We start from the raw sequence: 14,756 nt of genomic DNA, 5'->3' as shown, positions 1-14,756 counted from the left end.
ATAACCAGACCTATTTGGTGGCATTAAACTCCTACTTTCACTTTCACATACTTCATTTCCGGTTAAGAGATACGTACGAAACTAAGGCTTTCGATTTAATGCTTTACCGAGCGCTGTGGAGGAGGGTTTATTATCTCAAATTCAAATCTCGTTCTTTATAAGATATCTTATAACCGAATTATATAAGATATCTCATTTAATTTTGTTTATAAGATATCTTATATATTATATAAGATATCTTCTAAAAGATATAAGATATCTCATTTAATTTTCTTTATAAGATATCTTATATCTTTTATGAGATATCTTAAATGATATATAAGATATCTTATATCTTTTATGAGATATCTTATAAAGAAAGGTATATAAGATATCTTATAAAATATATAAGATATCTCATTTATTACATAAAGTATATAAGATATCTTATATAATTAAATAAGATATCTTATATAATTTGGTTAAGTACTGGATCAACATTGCTCCATATATAAATGACAACTTGGCTTGCCATAGACATCGGCTCCTCTCGGCTCCTCACGGGCTCCTCACCCTCTTTGATTGGCCTACATCGGCTCCTCACTACTCCTTGTATTACGTGCTCCTCACTCTCTCTGATTGGCCGTACTGTAGTTATATTTAGCCGCACGTTACTAAAAATACGTAGTTCCTACTCTATTTCACAACTATGCCGTAACATGACCTACATCTTCTACACAACAACATACATACACTGGCTCATATATACACTTAGTTTACCTATTAAACTTTAAAATATAACTATAACTGTATTTACTATAAAAACCGCAATAGATGTAAACTCTATAATATTGTACAATGTGGGGAAATATTTCCACGCTACAATAAGATCCCAAATTTACCTACCTGTAGGGACGCACATGAAAGGTGGACATCTGGACAAAACACTATTGAATTACAGACAAGTATTTTAAGTTCCCGAACATGCAAAGTGACAAACGCTAACAATGCGGGCAATTAGTCGGCTTGACCACACAAAGAAACAAGAGTTATTTAAGTCGCGTTGTTTACCAACATGACAGGCTGACCAGGTGTTAGGCATGCCAACACATCGCACATGCGTAAACTGAGTTGTATGCACTAATCCTTAATTGGGGCACCTGATTGGACGAGCGGACAGAGAGGTTATTTCTAAGTACGCGTGTCTCGGGCTAGAATTCACTCTACGCCCAGACATCAATAATAAACAACGTCAACTGAACCTATGCTGTTTGTTCTTCCAATTCAGGTAAGAATGTTTGATATATTTTTCTAAGTTTTGTACTATTTTTGATTATTCATAAATGTGAAAAAGGTTATATTCCGAAAAATCACACAATGTATTGCAACTTTATTGGTAAGCGTGAGATGCTTTATTGTCTTATGTTTACTGTAGAATTTTAGATCAAGAAAGATTACACTAAGAATTGTTTTTATTAGAAGTTGCTATTTTGTATACACATTCTATATGGAAGATTTACTACGTTACACGAATTTAACATTAACTTTTAAATTGTATATTTTTGTATTTAATCATAGTTTTGTCGTAATTGTTTATTTTTCTATATGTCTATGTAAACCAGACATCATAGTTATTATCCAACTTCTAAATTACTCTTGACTAGATACTACATTCAGTGAAATAGCGGATAAGGTACAATAAGAGTTATCTCCCTTGCATATCCGGGAAAACTACAGAATAACACAGTCAACTTGTCCTGTCGAAATAACCTAAAAATCAATATTGGAAAATGTTTCCAAGCACAAACAAGATCAAGACATACATTTTAAGTGTGTTTATGATATAGTCTTTCAATTGAAAACTTGATTAGTTTATACTTAATAAACCAACCGCTTCGAACCTGGGTGAAATATGACGTACTTAAACAAGTAAAAGACCCGCGTAGTCTAGAATTCTGATCACTTAAGTGTTCTTTGTAAATAGTTATATGGCTTGATTTGAATTTTTCTTAAGTTCCCTTTTAATATATTAACTTGTGTTTTACATGAAATAGAGATTCTAGGTAAATCATCGTTGATATTAAACAGTGTGTCGAAAGATAGAGATCTGATAGTTAGGGTAGGTACCGTGGGTCAGGTATATGCCTATCCCCTTCGGGCGGAAGTAGACTACACCCACGCAACCCTCCAAGTCATAAACCGGAAGTAAGCATTTTGTAAACAAAAGCACGTGTTAGCTGTCAGACAGTTTAGTCACTGTTAGCTTAGCAGTGGGTACTGCTTTACTTAATTACTAAAGCGTAATAAAATATGTCAATATAATTTAGTGTTGTAAGTAAACAAAAGATAGATTGAATGAGGAAGAAGATTGAAATCAATAACTTTTCTATGTAAACAACATCATGTCTTATACATATTCTCTGTTGTCATGGTTACCAGAAACACTTACCTTATAGTGTTTATGATATCTGAGGTATTAATTCAGCTGTCAATATCTTAGAAAAAGAGTTGTCCAGATTTATAAGTATTTTATGAGCAATAACTTCATATATTCACGGTAGATTAAATAAACATATTCTGTTTACCATCTCATTTACTGCTCGCATAAAAATAACCTTTTGATTGACCATTTTGAATTTAAATATTTATGAAACATTCACATTGAATTGTTATAAAATATTCTTATTAGCTAGTATCTTTCGAATGCATTGTACATCCATAATGTATGCAAAATATTTACGAAAATTGTCATTCTGAATTTATATGCGCTGTAATTCACTCTACGCCCAGACAACAATAATAAACAACGTCAACTTAACCACTGCTGTTTGGTCTTCCAACTCAGGGTCATCCTTAACCATCACGTTCGACTAAAAGGTGTATAAGCAGGGTTTTTGCCAGCTATTTTCGGAAAGAGCCCCTGAGCAGGAATTGGGAAAATATCATCGGCATTTGGCAAAAATTGGGAAATATCAGCAGTGTTCCTTCATGGGAAGGTTCGGGAAAATATCATAAGTTTTGAGAAATAAAACCTACAATGTGAAAAGCAAAGTACTCTCTAGCTGTTTCTTACAGTAAAATGTATAGCAATAGATAAACACATCAATTTTCAGTGTTTTGTTTGTTCAATTTCAAATTTCCGTTATTTATGTATTTTGAATGCTCATTGCACATATAACGACTGGAAACTTGTATAAACATGTGGGTTTTTTTGGCGTTTTTTTTTTTATTTTATTGGGAAGATAAAGACTGAAATTGAATTGAAGCCCCAAAAAAAACCTCTGGATCCGCCGCTGAAAACCCCTGATCAGACTACCGAGACAAGTATAAAAATACAAAGGGCAGATATTGCGGAACACAGCTGTGGCGTTACATGTAAGGTCGTCACTGTTATCAGCCTGACCAATTGTAACACTGTTGACCGCGGTATCAAGTATCCCTGTCCCTGTTGAAGTATGAGCGTATAACTAGTAATATAAACCGGAGACATTTTATAACACAGCACCTGTACTATTTTCATCATAAACCCTGTACAAGTACGAAGTTTGAAATATTGATTAATTAAATTACAATCCAATCCAGGTATAAAGAGCAGATGGCAACTGTATATACCAGTCCCAGGTAGCAGATCGGCAAATGTTAAGGTAAGTAAAACCAGACTGAAAATTTGCTTCATTATAATGTTTATTTTAAGTTTTCTTATTGCAGCACAACGGGAAATGCATGTTAACAAATATCATTTTCTTGAAAAGGTACCAGTCAAACAGATTTAACTAGAAAAGCATATTTTTCTCCATTCCAATTTTAGGCTTTTGATGAATTTAATAGGATTTAAGTATATATAATTTATAATAGATCAAGCGTATGTTTTCAAACAAACTCTTGATTTTTTTTTAACTTTTTCAACAAAATAATTATTCGTGTTTTTATTTAATCAGCTTTGATATGTTCGTACTAACTTAAATGAATTCCTTTTGTTAAACAGTTAATCCTAATAAAGAATTAAGTTCGTATATGATTCTTTTAACCTTTCCAATATTCAATAGCTTACATTCGCTTTCAAAAAAATGTCATTTGTAAATTAAAAAAACACACCATCATTTTCATTCACAACGTAGAAAATAGTATTTTATGATTGTTACAATTACGGAACAGAACGAAGCTTATCCCGGTTTTAAAGTTATTTTATTGCTAGAAATGATATTAATACTTCAAATATGCACTTCTTTGGGTTGTGTCGCCCTTGGCTTCTAATGTTAGCCCGTTCTGAAGAAAACTTTAATATTATGCTACCATATCTAAATTAGAAAGTTACAGAGATATATCAATTATTATTCCCATCAAAAACCTAGTAGACATACTATTCAGGAACCGTGTTAAAATCCTTTCAAAGAATATCGATATATATCCTAGGATATATCCCAATATAACGTCTCAGTACCCAAAGCGGGACACTTGAAGAAAAAAGTCACAAGAAATTTGCATGCTGTGCAAAGAAGTATTTTTAAATTGAAAATATTGATTTAAAGATGCGAATATACTAATAAAATATTATATGAACTTTATTTACTGCCACTTATGGTTACACTCACACTTTTAGTTTATAAATAATAACGTAAATGTTTCGTTCTAAATTGATGCACCATGCGACGTAATTGATTTTCAATTTTTGTATGTGACTTTTCACAATCCTACTTTTTCACAACTAATGGTAGTTTGGAAAAGAAATTCATTCAGAACGACCCTTGACTCTTAAATATTCCAAAGATATGCCATGTTGTGCCAACTACTTTTTTCATCTCCAAATGTAAGCCAAAACTGGTAGGGGTGTCCCGATTTGGGTACAGCCACACCTGTTTCGCGATTACGTAACCATGCTTATTATACCTCTACTTATTTTACACTATACAAAAGTAACCACATAAACAAGCTATTTCACCGCTAACTGCATGCCAGGGAAATAGTTCGTCTGGAGCGGTGCGATAGTTTTGAAACTATTTCCCTCTGAAAAGGCGGGAGCCGGTACTTTCTGGACCGACCTTCACCTCGCATTGTTGTTGACAGACGACAACAGAAATTGCGACCCCCAGGTTTTCTGTGTTGGACGAGAGCAAGTTGTCGGACATATTGGAGGCAAAAGACAGTTGGAACACAAAAAAACAGTACATTGTTCTCTAGCTACCTAGAAAAGGGTTTGGATATCGCGGACATGGAAACGGGCACAGTGGAGAATTGTGATGCGACGCTGAGGCGTTTTTATGCCGAGCTTCTAAAGCAGGATGGGAAAAAGAATATATTCTGTTGTCTAATAATATTTAGAATATTGTAATGGAGTGTTTGTGTCGGTATAATAAAACAGTTGAAGTATGGGTATTTAGGGATAGAGCAAGTTTATGATCCCACTCGTCCAGGACTATTTCCCTCGGCTTCGCCTCGGCAAATAGTCCTGGCCTCGGGGGATCATAAACTTGCTATATCCCTCATCCCCATACTTTAACTGTTCACTATATTTCCGGTTCTATTTATAGAACCACCCACCGGAAATATCAACTTGTTATCAAAATGAAAAGACAAGGATATCTTTTTAGGAAAAGTGATCAAACATTACTGGGATAGGTACTATGGTATGGAATACATAATTAGTTCACTAAAAAGTGTCCCGATTTTGGTACTGTGACGTTATACTCAAGTATATATCCCAAAACATATCCAGTATATATCTGAATGCATATCCCAGTATATATTCCAATATATATCCCTGTATATATTACAGTATATATCCCAGTATATATCCTAATAAATATCCAAATATATATCTAAAATATTCTATTTTCAATTTATGTTAATACCGTGCTATGATTAGGGATAAATGACAGAAGTTCCCTATAGAAGCTCAATTTGACCACTGACGACATCATTTATACATTTTATATACATGTGTCATGGTCGTATCTGTTGAGTTTAGTTGGTAGACAGCAGCAGTAATTTACCCTGGTAACTGATCCGCTAACTTTTCGGGCACTTGGCATTTGAATAAAAACATTGCCTTCTTAAATAACTTATTATCAGATTTTTTTTTTTTTTTAATTTATGGAACTCCATTTTAGGGAAAACGATGCGCATCAAATTAACGATTGCAAATGACTGTTTCTAATTTTGATTGACAGGTTAATCCAGACGCATATTAGCCGTTGCTGACGTCACAGAATGGGGTTTCGGATGATTACCACACTTCTGATCTCGTTTCTTGTCGTTTGCGCATGTACCGCCGCCACGCTAAAGTCTGCGCACGCTCAGCGGAAGCTCCGTACGGATGGCTTCCTGTCTGTCTCTGCTTTCAACATAAAGACTTTTGGAAAGGCCAAGATGAGTAATGCCGAAGTTGCTGAAACCATTAAAAATGTATGACAGTGTGGTTTTTAGAAGAATTTTTTTTTATTTTTGATGTAATACTTATTCTAGTTTATTGGTCATCATAAATAACTCCGATGAATGAAGTAAAATTATTATATTGCTCTTTTTTCAGATATCTTCAGGGAAATTGTTATGTTATTATAAATACATCTGATCAAAAGTAGTTTACTCGAATACCGAACATGTAAAGGGGAGGGTCATTGGAACAAGTAACGGAAGACAACAAACCCGGGAATGTATAGGAACGGAAAGTGATAAGCGGGGCGCATAAATAGAAGGAAAACAAAAGGGGAAATTGGGAAACTGACAGGGAGAGACGGACAATGCCAGAAACATTGACGAAAGAGATTTAGTTGGAGAGGGACAGGAAATAAAATACAAGGGAGGTAAACAAAAGAAGGGATTTCATACTTACTGCTGCACATCAATAACTCTTAAAGTTTAAGCGATTTTGACTGATAACTCTATTGGTTGCATCGAGGAGGCATTTCGCATTTATGTTCTTAAAAGTAAAAGATAAGAACGTCCCGTTTGTGTCTAAAAAAATCAAATTCACGAAATCATCAGTTTTCAAACAAATAAACAAGTTAAAAGCCAAAACTTGATCCATTAGTAGTTGTTTTAAACACAATTAAAGTGTAAGTCCCCAATTGAAGCAAACGCCACCTGTTTCAGATCGTTTTGGAGTATGACCTGATCCTGATCCAGGAGATCCGAGATGCTAGCGGGGAGTCGTTTGCATTGCTCCTTGATATGGTTAACAGGTATGATTGGAATTGACCGAGGTCTTCCGAAAACAGTGGAACCTTTACACATCGAAAATTAATTTATGAACTCTTACATATAAAAAAAAATGTAATTGTTTGAAGAATATATTTCATTTTCTATCATTCCTTTTCTGTTTTAATCAATTTCAGCCTTGCCCTCGCTCCGTTCAATCTCTGCTCATTTCCTCTGGTAGCATTTCAAATTCTAATGCAATCTGCTTCTTTTTCAATCTTTTGATTATCACCGCAGTGTGGAGCCTTATGGAATGACCATCAGTGAAAGACTGGGGAGGTCATCTTACAAGGAGCAGTACGCATATTTTTACAGGTATACATTTATTTATCGTTTCAACTATAGTTACCAAATCGTCCATATTTGTTTGATTTGAATACAATTTCTTAGAAACAACAATAGCTTTCAAAATAACCTTAATCTCTGTTCCAATCTAGAAAATCAATTTCAATATGCGTCATAGCTTTTCAAAACAAATCCTAAAGAGTACATATACCCCTTTCATTTTAGCGTAACAGAAGACTTGTTGTTCGAATTGACACAAGCAATAGCTGTTCAAAAGGAGATTTAGTGTAGTGACGTACTGTAATATAGTATTATAGTAAACGTCATCAAACTGAAATCAATCTTAATATCAATGCTGATTTATCTTTTCTGTGTTCTCCAGGAAGTCCGCACTCACCCTCCTAGAGACACGACTGTTCCCCGACCCCGGGGATGAGTTCGAGAGGGAACCATACAGCGCCCTGTTTCAATCTACTTTTAGCTCTCAAAGTACAGTATTGTTACACAGTGGAGACTTCATATAGAATCATGCATTTTATGATAGGCTATCTTCTACTACATTAGATAGTGATGCTTATCAGTTATGGACTGTTGTTGAGGTGAATATGTGGTTATATGAACATGAGAAAGTGATATTAACCGAGACGAAGGGGAGGTCAAAATCACTTTTTCAGGTCCATATAACCACATATTCACAGAAATAAAAGTCCTCAATTGTTATAGCGGATGCTTCGTAAAGTTTCAATAATTACACAAGATGGAACGTATGAAAGTTGTTGGGAGGAAATTCTGAATTTGGCAGATAACATTGTGACATACAATTGAAATGAGATCATAAAATGAATATTGACCTGATGTTTCGTGACAAAGTAACACCGAGTTACAATGTAATACCACAAATCACCGACCTCCACGTTATTATGAATCAAACAATTAGGATACAGCAAAAACGCGTGTCACCTGATATTACTATATGTAAAAGGTCGTGGAGTGTTACAGCAGCTATCACAGAATACATAATGAACATACAGTCAAAGCATTTAACTTCTAGGTCTTTACAAATTAAGGATCCCAGTACCACTGCCAAAAACTGTAATCAAGTACTTGAGACTATTTATTCCGACATGACTTCAGTTTTGATAAATCATTTTTGTAAAGTAAACCATACCATGTGGAACTTTTATGAAAAGAAGTAAAATAAACAAAGAACAATAGCAACACTAGGGCTAGACCGGGATTTGAACCCTTGACCTCAGATTGTTGACCGACTGAGCTACCTGGTCAAAGGAAGTGTCATAGAACAAATACTCTACAATTATATCCAATACAGAAATAAGGGGAGGCAATAGTAATTGCAAAAGTCAAAAGTGCAGCGGGACAGGGATCCATAATGTTCATTGACTTGTTATTAATGGTGGTCTTATTCAATGATATTTAAAGGTATTTTTACATGGAAATTGAAGTTTTAAACTAAAATTAGACATCATATCAGAATCATTTCTCATTGTTTCTCATGTGTACGCTGTAAATATAACGCTTATTGTTCTATTTCCGAGGTTATCTCGCAATTGACGCGACGAAAAATATGTACATAAAGCAAATGATTGTGACTAATTTATGCTAATTTAAGGTTTTGTCGTCATGGGACTACACGCCAAGCCGGATGACGCAGTCAGGGAAATTGAACTGATGGAGGCCGCTTACGAGGACGCTCTTAACACATTAAATAATCCAGTAGGTCATTTTATCCACTACTTTATGGTATTTTATTTCTGAAGTTCAAGGTCACACAACCCAGAAGGTTAAGTCACACTTTTATATGTAACTAGGATACCAGTTAAAGTAGGTCACATTAAGATGGATTAAGATAGCATAATTAACTGATCAAAGTTCTGTGAATGGAAAAGGAAACCTCGTTCAACGGAGCAACCTACAACGTACTGAATAGCTCAATATATTTCAGAATCATTGAAAACTGTTGTTTTGCCGAACCCCCTTGATAGAATCCATATGATTTTCATGGAAAACTGCAAATTGTTATACTTTCTTGACCACACTCTCATTGTAGAATTTGGCGATATGCCTAGAGGTTCTACGGCAGATCAGTATGTTACAATTTGTATCAATGAAAACTTCAATGTTAGATGCTGAGCATAATAAATAAGTTTCTTAATGGGGAATGTTTCGCCGCCATTTTTCATTTTCTCATATCTTATTAGAGATTACTCATGAATGACAATTCCAATATTACATTTTTTTTTGTATACATTCTGAGTCAAATTATACAACATAAAAATACGATAGTTATACCGTATATAGACTAGTACGTATATATTCTCAGAATATGATCATCATGGGAGATTTCAACGCCGACTGTTCTTACGCTAAAGAGTCTGAGCTGGCGCCATTTTCATTCTACTATGACAGCACATTTGATTGGCTGACTCCGTGGGATGCAGACACAACTACTTCCCGTAATACAGACTGTGCATACGACAGGTCAGTTTGTGTATTTACACGTGATTGCATTGTCATTGATGACGTCACAAGTGTAATCAAAGAACAATTTGCTCATCATGTCCATATATTTACCAATCTATGATATTCCTACTCACTGACGCCAGATAATAGGCTACACATGTCAGAGATTGTTACTTAGTACATGTCTACGTCAGCTGTAATCTCGTAAACGAGACGTGATTTGGTTGTAACATTGGGTATAGCATCGTTCTGTATATCAATTTGATATCGTTAACGAGACGTGATTTGGTCGTAACATTGGGTATAGCATCGTTCTTTAATATCAATTTGATCAGATACACTTTGCATTTCTTCTTTACTATCTTATCAAATTTTATTCACCATTTGCCGAATTCAGAGATATTTTAGTATTGTTTCGATGCTTGAGTCCTATAACTAAATACACCTTAACAAATTATGGAACAACGGAGTTTGTTTGTGTGTTATTTTCTTTCGTGCTCTCACTAAGGGGATAGTACCATGTTGTTTTGAGTGGCTATACTGGCGATTAGAACATGGAATTTGGTTTGAACTCGAGACCTTAACTCGAGAGTTTAAACCAAGATGCCATGTTCTAATCGACACAAACAACAATGTACTATCCAAATTCTAGCACATCTTAACAAAACATTGAATTGACCTTGCTACAAGTAAGTAGTAAAGTACTATGTGAACTGTACTGGTGGGTACTGTATTACCATACCAAGGAATTTTATGTTGACTGTAATTATTATGACTTTCGTATTGACGTCATCATTAGTATGACGTCAAAATTTTAAAGTTAGATACTACTGCGCTTTCATGGCTGTTTCTTGCATTGAACAATCATACAAGATATATTACATTAAGTTGAACTAGATGAAGAATTTTATTAAGCAGACTTTGATTCTGATATTGACATACCCAAATAGAATACATTTAAATATTAGCATTGACCTGTGTCATTTGCAATCTATATAAGGCACACAGTGAGTGCATTGGAGTTTTTATATTAATGCAAAGATAAATTGATCTCAAGTTTTTATCTTTTAACTAAGCCCCTATTTTCACTCGCTTGCTGTATTTACATTGCAATCTTTTGCTGCTTTATTAACTCAAAATTTTGTTTGATAACATGCTATATTTTTCAATGGCGTTGTACTACAACAAAATTAACAACATCAAGCACAGTTATTTTTGTTTTGTATTAGAATCGTTGTGACCGGAAGTCTAAAAGACGACATAATCAGTTCATCTGTCTACCACTTTGAAGAAACGTACCATCTAAATGATGACGAGGTAAGTCTCCTGCTGAAAAAACCCATAAATTTTAAACTTTGGCAACGAAGGTGCCAGGCTAGGCGAAAAGTCATATCTGTACAATGACAAGTTAAGTTCCTTACTAAACGAATTTATGTCTTAAATTTGACTTTATAAATTTGCAACTCTTTGCTAATTCGTGCCATTGTATCAATAACGATCCCAAATGGAGACGGTTTATATGTTTATAGGCAAGTGTATACTTAAACGACTTCTTAGCAGAAGTCACAGAAAAACCGTATCTACAGGGCCTTCACATTAAACCGTATCTACAGGGCCTTCACATTAAACCGTATCTACAGGGCCTTCACATTAAACCGTATCTACAGGGCCTTCACATTAAACCGTATCTACAGGGCCTTCACATTAAACCGTATCTACAGGGCCTTCACATTAAACCGTATCTACAGGGCCTTCACATTAAACCGTATCTACAGGGCCTTCACATTAAACAAACAAACTCCATTGAGACATGTTTCTATTGTGATCTTCAATGACTTGAATACTCATAAGTTATTTGAATAGTATATTGCTCCCAAATGCGCCTTCAAAATGTACACACTTTACACATTATTTAATTTGAAATTAATCAGTACTCCTCGTAAACTTTGAATTAATAAAAATCAGGGGTTTCACGCACCTGACAGAAGTTTAGACACTTTTATTTCCAACTTTTATGCCCTAATCATTTACGATGATACCTAAAAGGATGAAATAGTTGTGTGATGCAGTCTAGTTCGTGTTTTGGCCTTCTGTGTCGATCAACAAATTTTACAAGTACAGTTACCTGTGTGTGTTGGTGTGTGTGTGTGTGTGTTTGTGTGTATTTGTGTAACGTTCATCTTTCAAGATACAAGGTGGTAGATTCTGCTTGTGGAGTTAAATCCCCGAGGTTTGCTGTAACCATGATGGCCACAGTTATCTTTTTTGATATCTCTCAAAATGGCGTTTAATGTTTACAAGAGTTTGACCTTTAACCTTATGCTCAATGTTGCAGATGAAGGCTGTCAGTGATCACTACCCAGTGGATGTGTTTCTCGTGGTGTGACGTCACAATCGTAATACATGCGATCTTAAAAAATCGAATGAAATAGATTAAAATGAAAATAAAACACATTTTTCTCTCTCCTCTATTGTTTGTCTCAATCGAGACTGATAGCAACTTGGTCGGTCAGATCTTCATAAATTCTCATCTTACCTTATTGGTTCAGTTATTGCCAAGCCGAAGCTACGAAAATTGCCGAAAGAGTTGATTTGCAGCCCCTGAAAAATGCCGAGAGAGTTAGTCTGTAGAGATGTTTTATTTTTCGGACTAGAACTCGGATAATAGGCGATTAACCCCCTTAACAGTGAAACCAGGGCAAAGAGCAGTGATATTCCGTTTATTTCATCAATTCTAATATAAGTTCGGTTTTATTATGCTGCAATCTGAGTAATTTTGAAAATCATTTTTGCAGTCCATTTTATCTATTTGAATTCAAAGGAATGCTGTAAACGTGCTTACAATTCGCACATTTATTTTTTAATTCTCAAGAATATTACGTCGATTAGCGAAATAATATCCAAGGTTTTTCAAAAATCAGTTTGCTCAATAAAAAGGTAAATATCGAAATTCGTCAAAAAGTTCTGAGCGATTTTAGTTTTGATTAATTGAACGACAGTTATGTTTATACGCTAAAACATTTCTTTTAAAAATAGGGGCCTTGTCGTTTGTCAATTTCCTGTCGGATAATGTTGCCATCTTCGGAGACGCTTTATTTTGTTTGTCCCTTCATTATGTATAACATGCACCACAAAGAGAAAATTTACAACAGCGTAAACACACAAGGACAAAATATAACAAAGCGTCAACACAAAGGTACAAGATGTAACAAGGCGTAAACACACAAGGACAAAATATAACAAAGCGTCAACACAATAGGACAAAATATAACAAAGCGTCAACACACAAGGGCAAAATATAAAAAAGCGTCAACACAAAAGGCCATAATATAACAAAGCGTCAACACAAAAGGACAGGATATAACAAAGCGTCAACACAAAAGGGCAAAATATACCAAAGCGTCAACACAAAAGGACAAAATATACCAAAGCGTCAACACACAAGGACAAAATATAACAAAGCGTAAACACACAAGGACAAAATATAACAAAGCGTCAACACACAAGGACTAAATATAACAAAGCGTCAACACAAAAGGGCAAAATATAACAAAGCGCCAACACAAAAGGACAAAATATAACAAAGCGCCAACACAAAAGGACAAGATATAACAAAGCGTCAACACAAAAGGACACAATATAACAAAGCGTCAACACAAAAGGACACAATATAACAAAGCGTAAACACACAAGGACAAAATATAACAAAGCGTAAACACACAAGGGCAAAATATAACAAAGCGTCATCACAAAAGGACAAAATATAACAAAGCGTCACCGCAAAAGTACAAGATATAACAAAGCGTAAACACACAAGGACAAAATATAACAAAGCGTCAACACAAAAGGACAAAATATAACAAAGCGTCAACACAAAAGGACAGGATATAACAAAGCGTCAACACAAAAGGGCAAAATATAACAAAGCGTCATCACAGAAGGACAAAATATAACAAAACGACAACACAAAAGGACAAAATATAACAAAGAGTCAACACAAAAGGACAGGATATAACAAAGCGTCAACACAAAAGGACAACATATATAACAAAGCGTCAACACACAAGGACAAAATATAACAAAGCGTCAACACACAAGGACAAAATATAACAAAACGTCAACACAAAAGGACAAAATATAACAAAGCGTCAACACAAAAGGTCAAGATATAACAAAGCGTCAACACAAAAGGACAACATATATAACAAAGCATCAACACAAAAGGACAAAATATAACAAAGCGTCACCACAAAAGGACACAATATAACAAAGCGTCAACACACAAGGGCAAAATATAACAAAGCGTCACCACAACCGGACAAAATATAACAAAGCGTCAACACAAAAGGTCAAAATATAACAAAGCGTCAACACAAAAGGACAAAATATAACAAAGCGTCAACACAAAAGGACAAAATATAACAAAGCGTCAACACACAAGGGCAAAATATAACAAATCGTCAGCACAAAAGGACAAAATATAACAAAGCGTCAACACAAAAGGACAAGATATAACAAAGCGTCAACACAAAAGGACAACATATATAACAAAGCGTCAACACAAAAGGACAAAATTTAACAAAGCGTCAACAAAAAAGTACAAAATATATCAAAGTGTCAACACCCATTGATAGAATATGCCGCAGCGTCAAAACACAAGAACAAATAATCTCTAGCGTCAGCACAAAAAAAAACCTATGCAACAACTTCAACACACAAAGATGAAATATATAACAGCGTCAACACACAAGATCATTTTTGTTTGATATCTTTTACATATTTCAAACTCTGAGTGTGGTATTAACGGAAAGTTAAAA

General features: G+C 34.7%; 1 protein-coding gene across 1 annotated transcript; it reads left to right on the top strand.

Annotated features, from left to right (window-relative positions):
• Positions 1-1,164: 1,164 nt before the first annotated feature.
• On the top strand, positions 1,165-12,418 carry LOC110456707 (deoxyribonuclease-1-like). The gene is made up of 10 exons (XM_021507590.1): positions 1,165-1,267; positions 3,562-3,623; positions 6,147-6,381; positions 7,069-7,157; positions 7,411-7,488; positions 7,841-7,947; positions 9,089-9,192; positions 9,800-9,957; positions 11,169-11,256; positions 12,275-12,418. Exons 3-10 carry the CDS (start codon positions 6,187-6,189, stop codon positions 12,323-12,325), a joined length of 870 nt encoding a protein of 289 aa, XP_021363265.1. The 5' UTR covers positions 1,165-1,267; positions 3,562-3,623; positions 6,147-6,186; the 3' UTR covers positions 12,326-12,418.
• The last annotated feature ends 2,338 nt before the right edge of the window (positions 12,419-14,756 follow it).

The sequence above is a fragment of the Mizuhopecten yessoensis genome, unplaced genomic scaffold (genome assembly GCF_002113885.1).
Source record: "Mizuhopecten yessoensis strain PY_sf001 unplaced genomic scaffold, ASM211388v2 scaffold8839.1, whole genome shotgun sequence".
In the NCBI taxonomy this organism is placed as follows: domain Eukaryota; kingdom Metazoa; phylum Mollusca; class Bivalvia; order Pectinida; family Pectinidae; genus Mizuhopecten; species Mizuhopecten yessoensis.
This window is presented reverse-complemented; position numbering and strand designations above follow the sequence as displayed.

Coding starts and splice junctions, on each gene's coding strand:
- LOC110456707 (XM_021507590.1), top strand. CDS start 6,187: ATGGGGTTTCGGATGATTACCACACTTCTGATCTCGTTTCTTGTCGTT. Junction 9,193..9,799: donor TTAACACATTAAATAATCCA/GTAGGTCATTTT, acceptor ATATATTCTCAG/AATATGATCATCATGGGAGA. Junction 9,958..11,168: donor ACAGACTGTGCATACGACAG/GTCAGTTTGTGT, acceptor GTTTTGTATTAG/AATCGTTGTGACCGGAAGTC.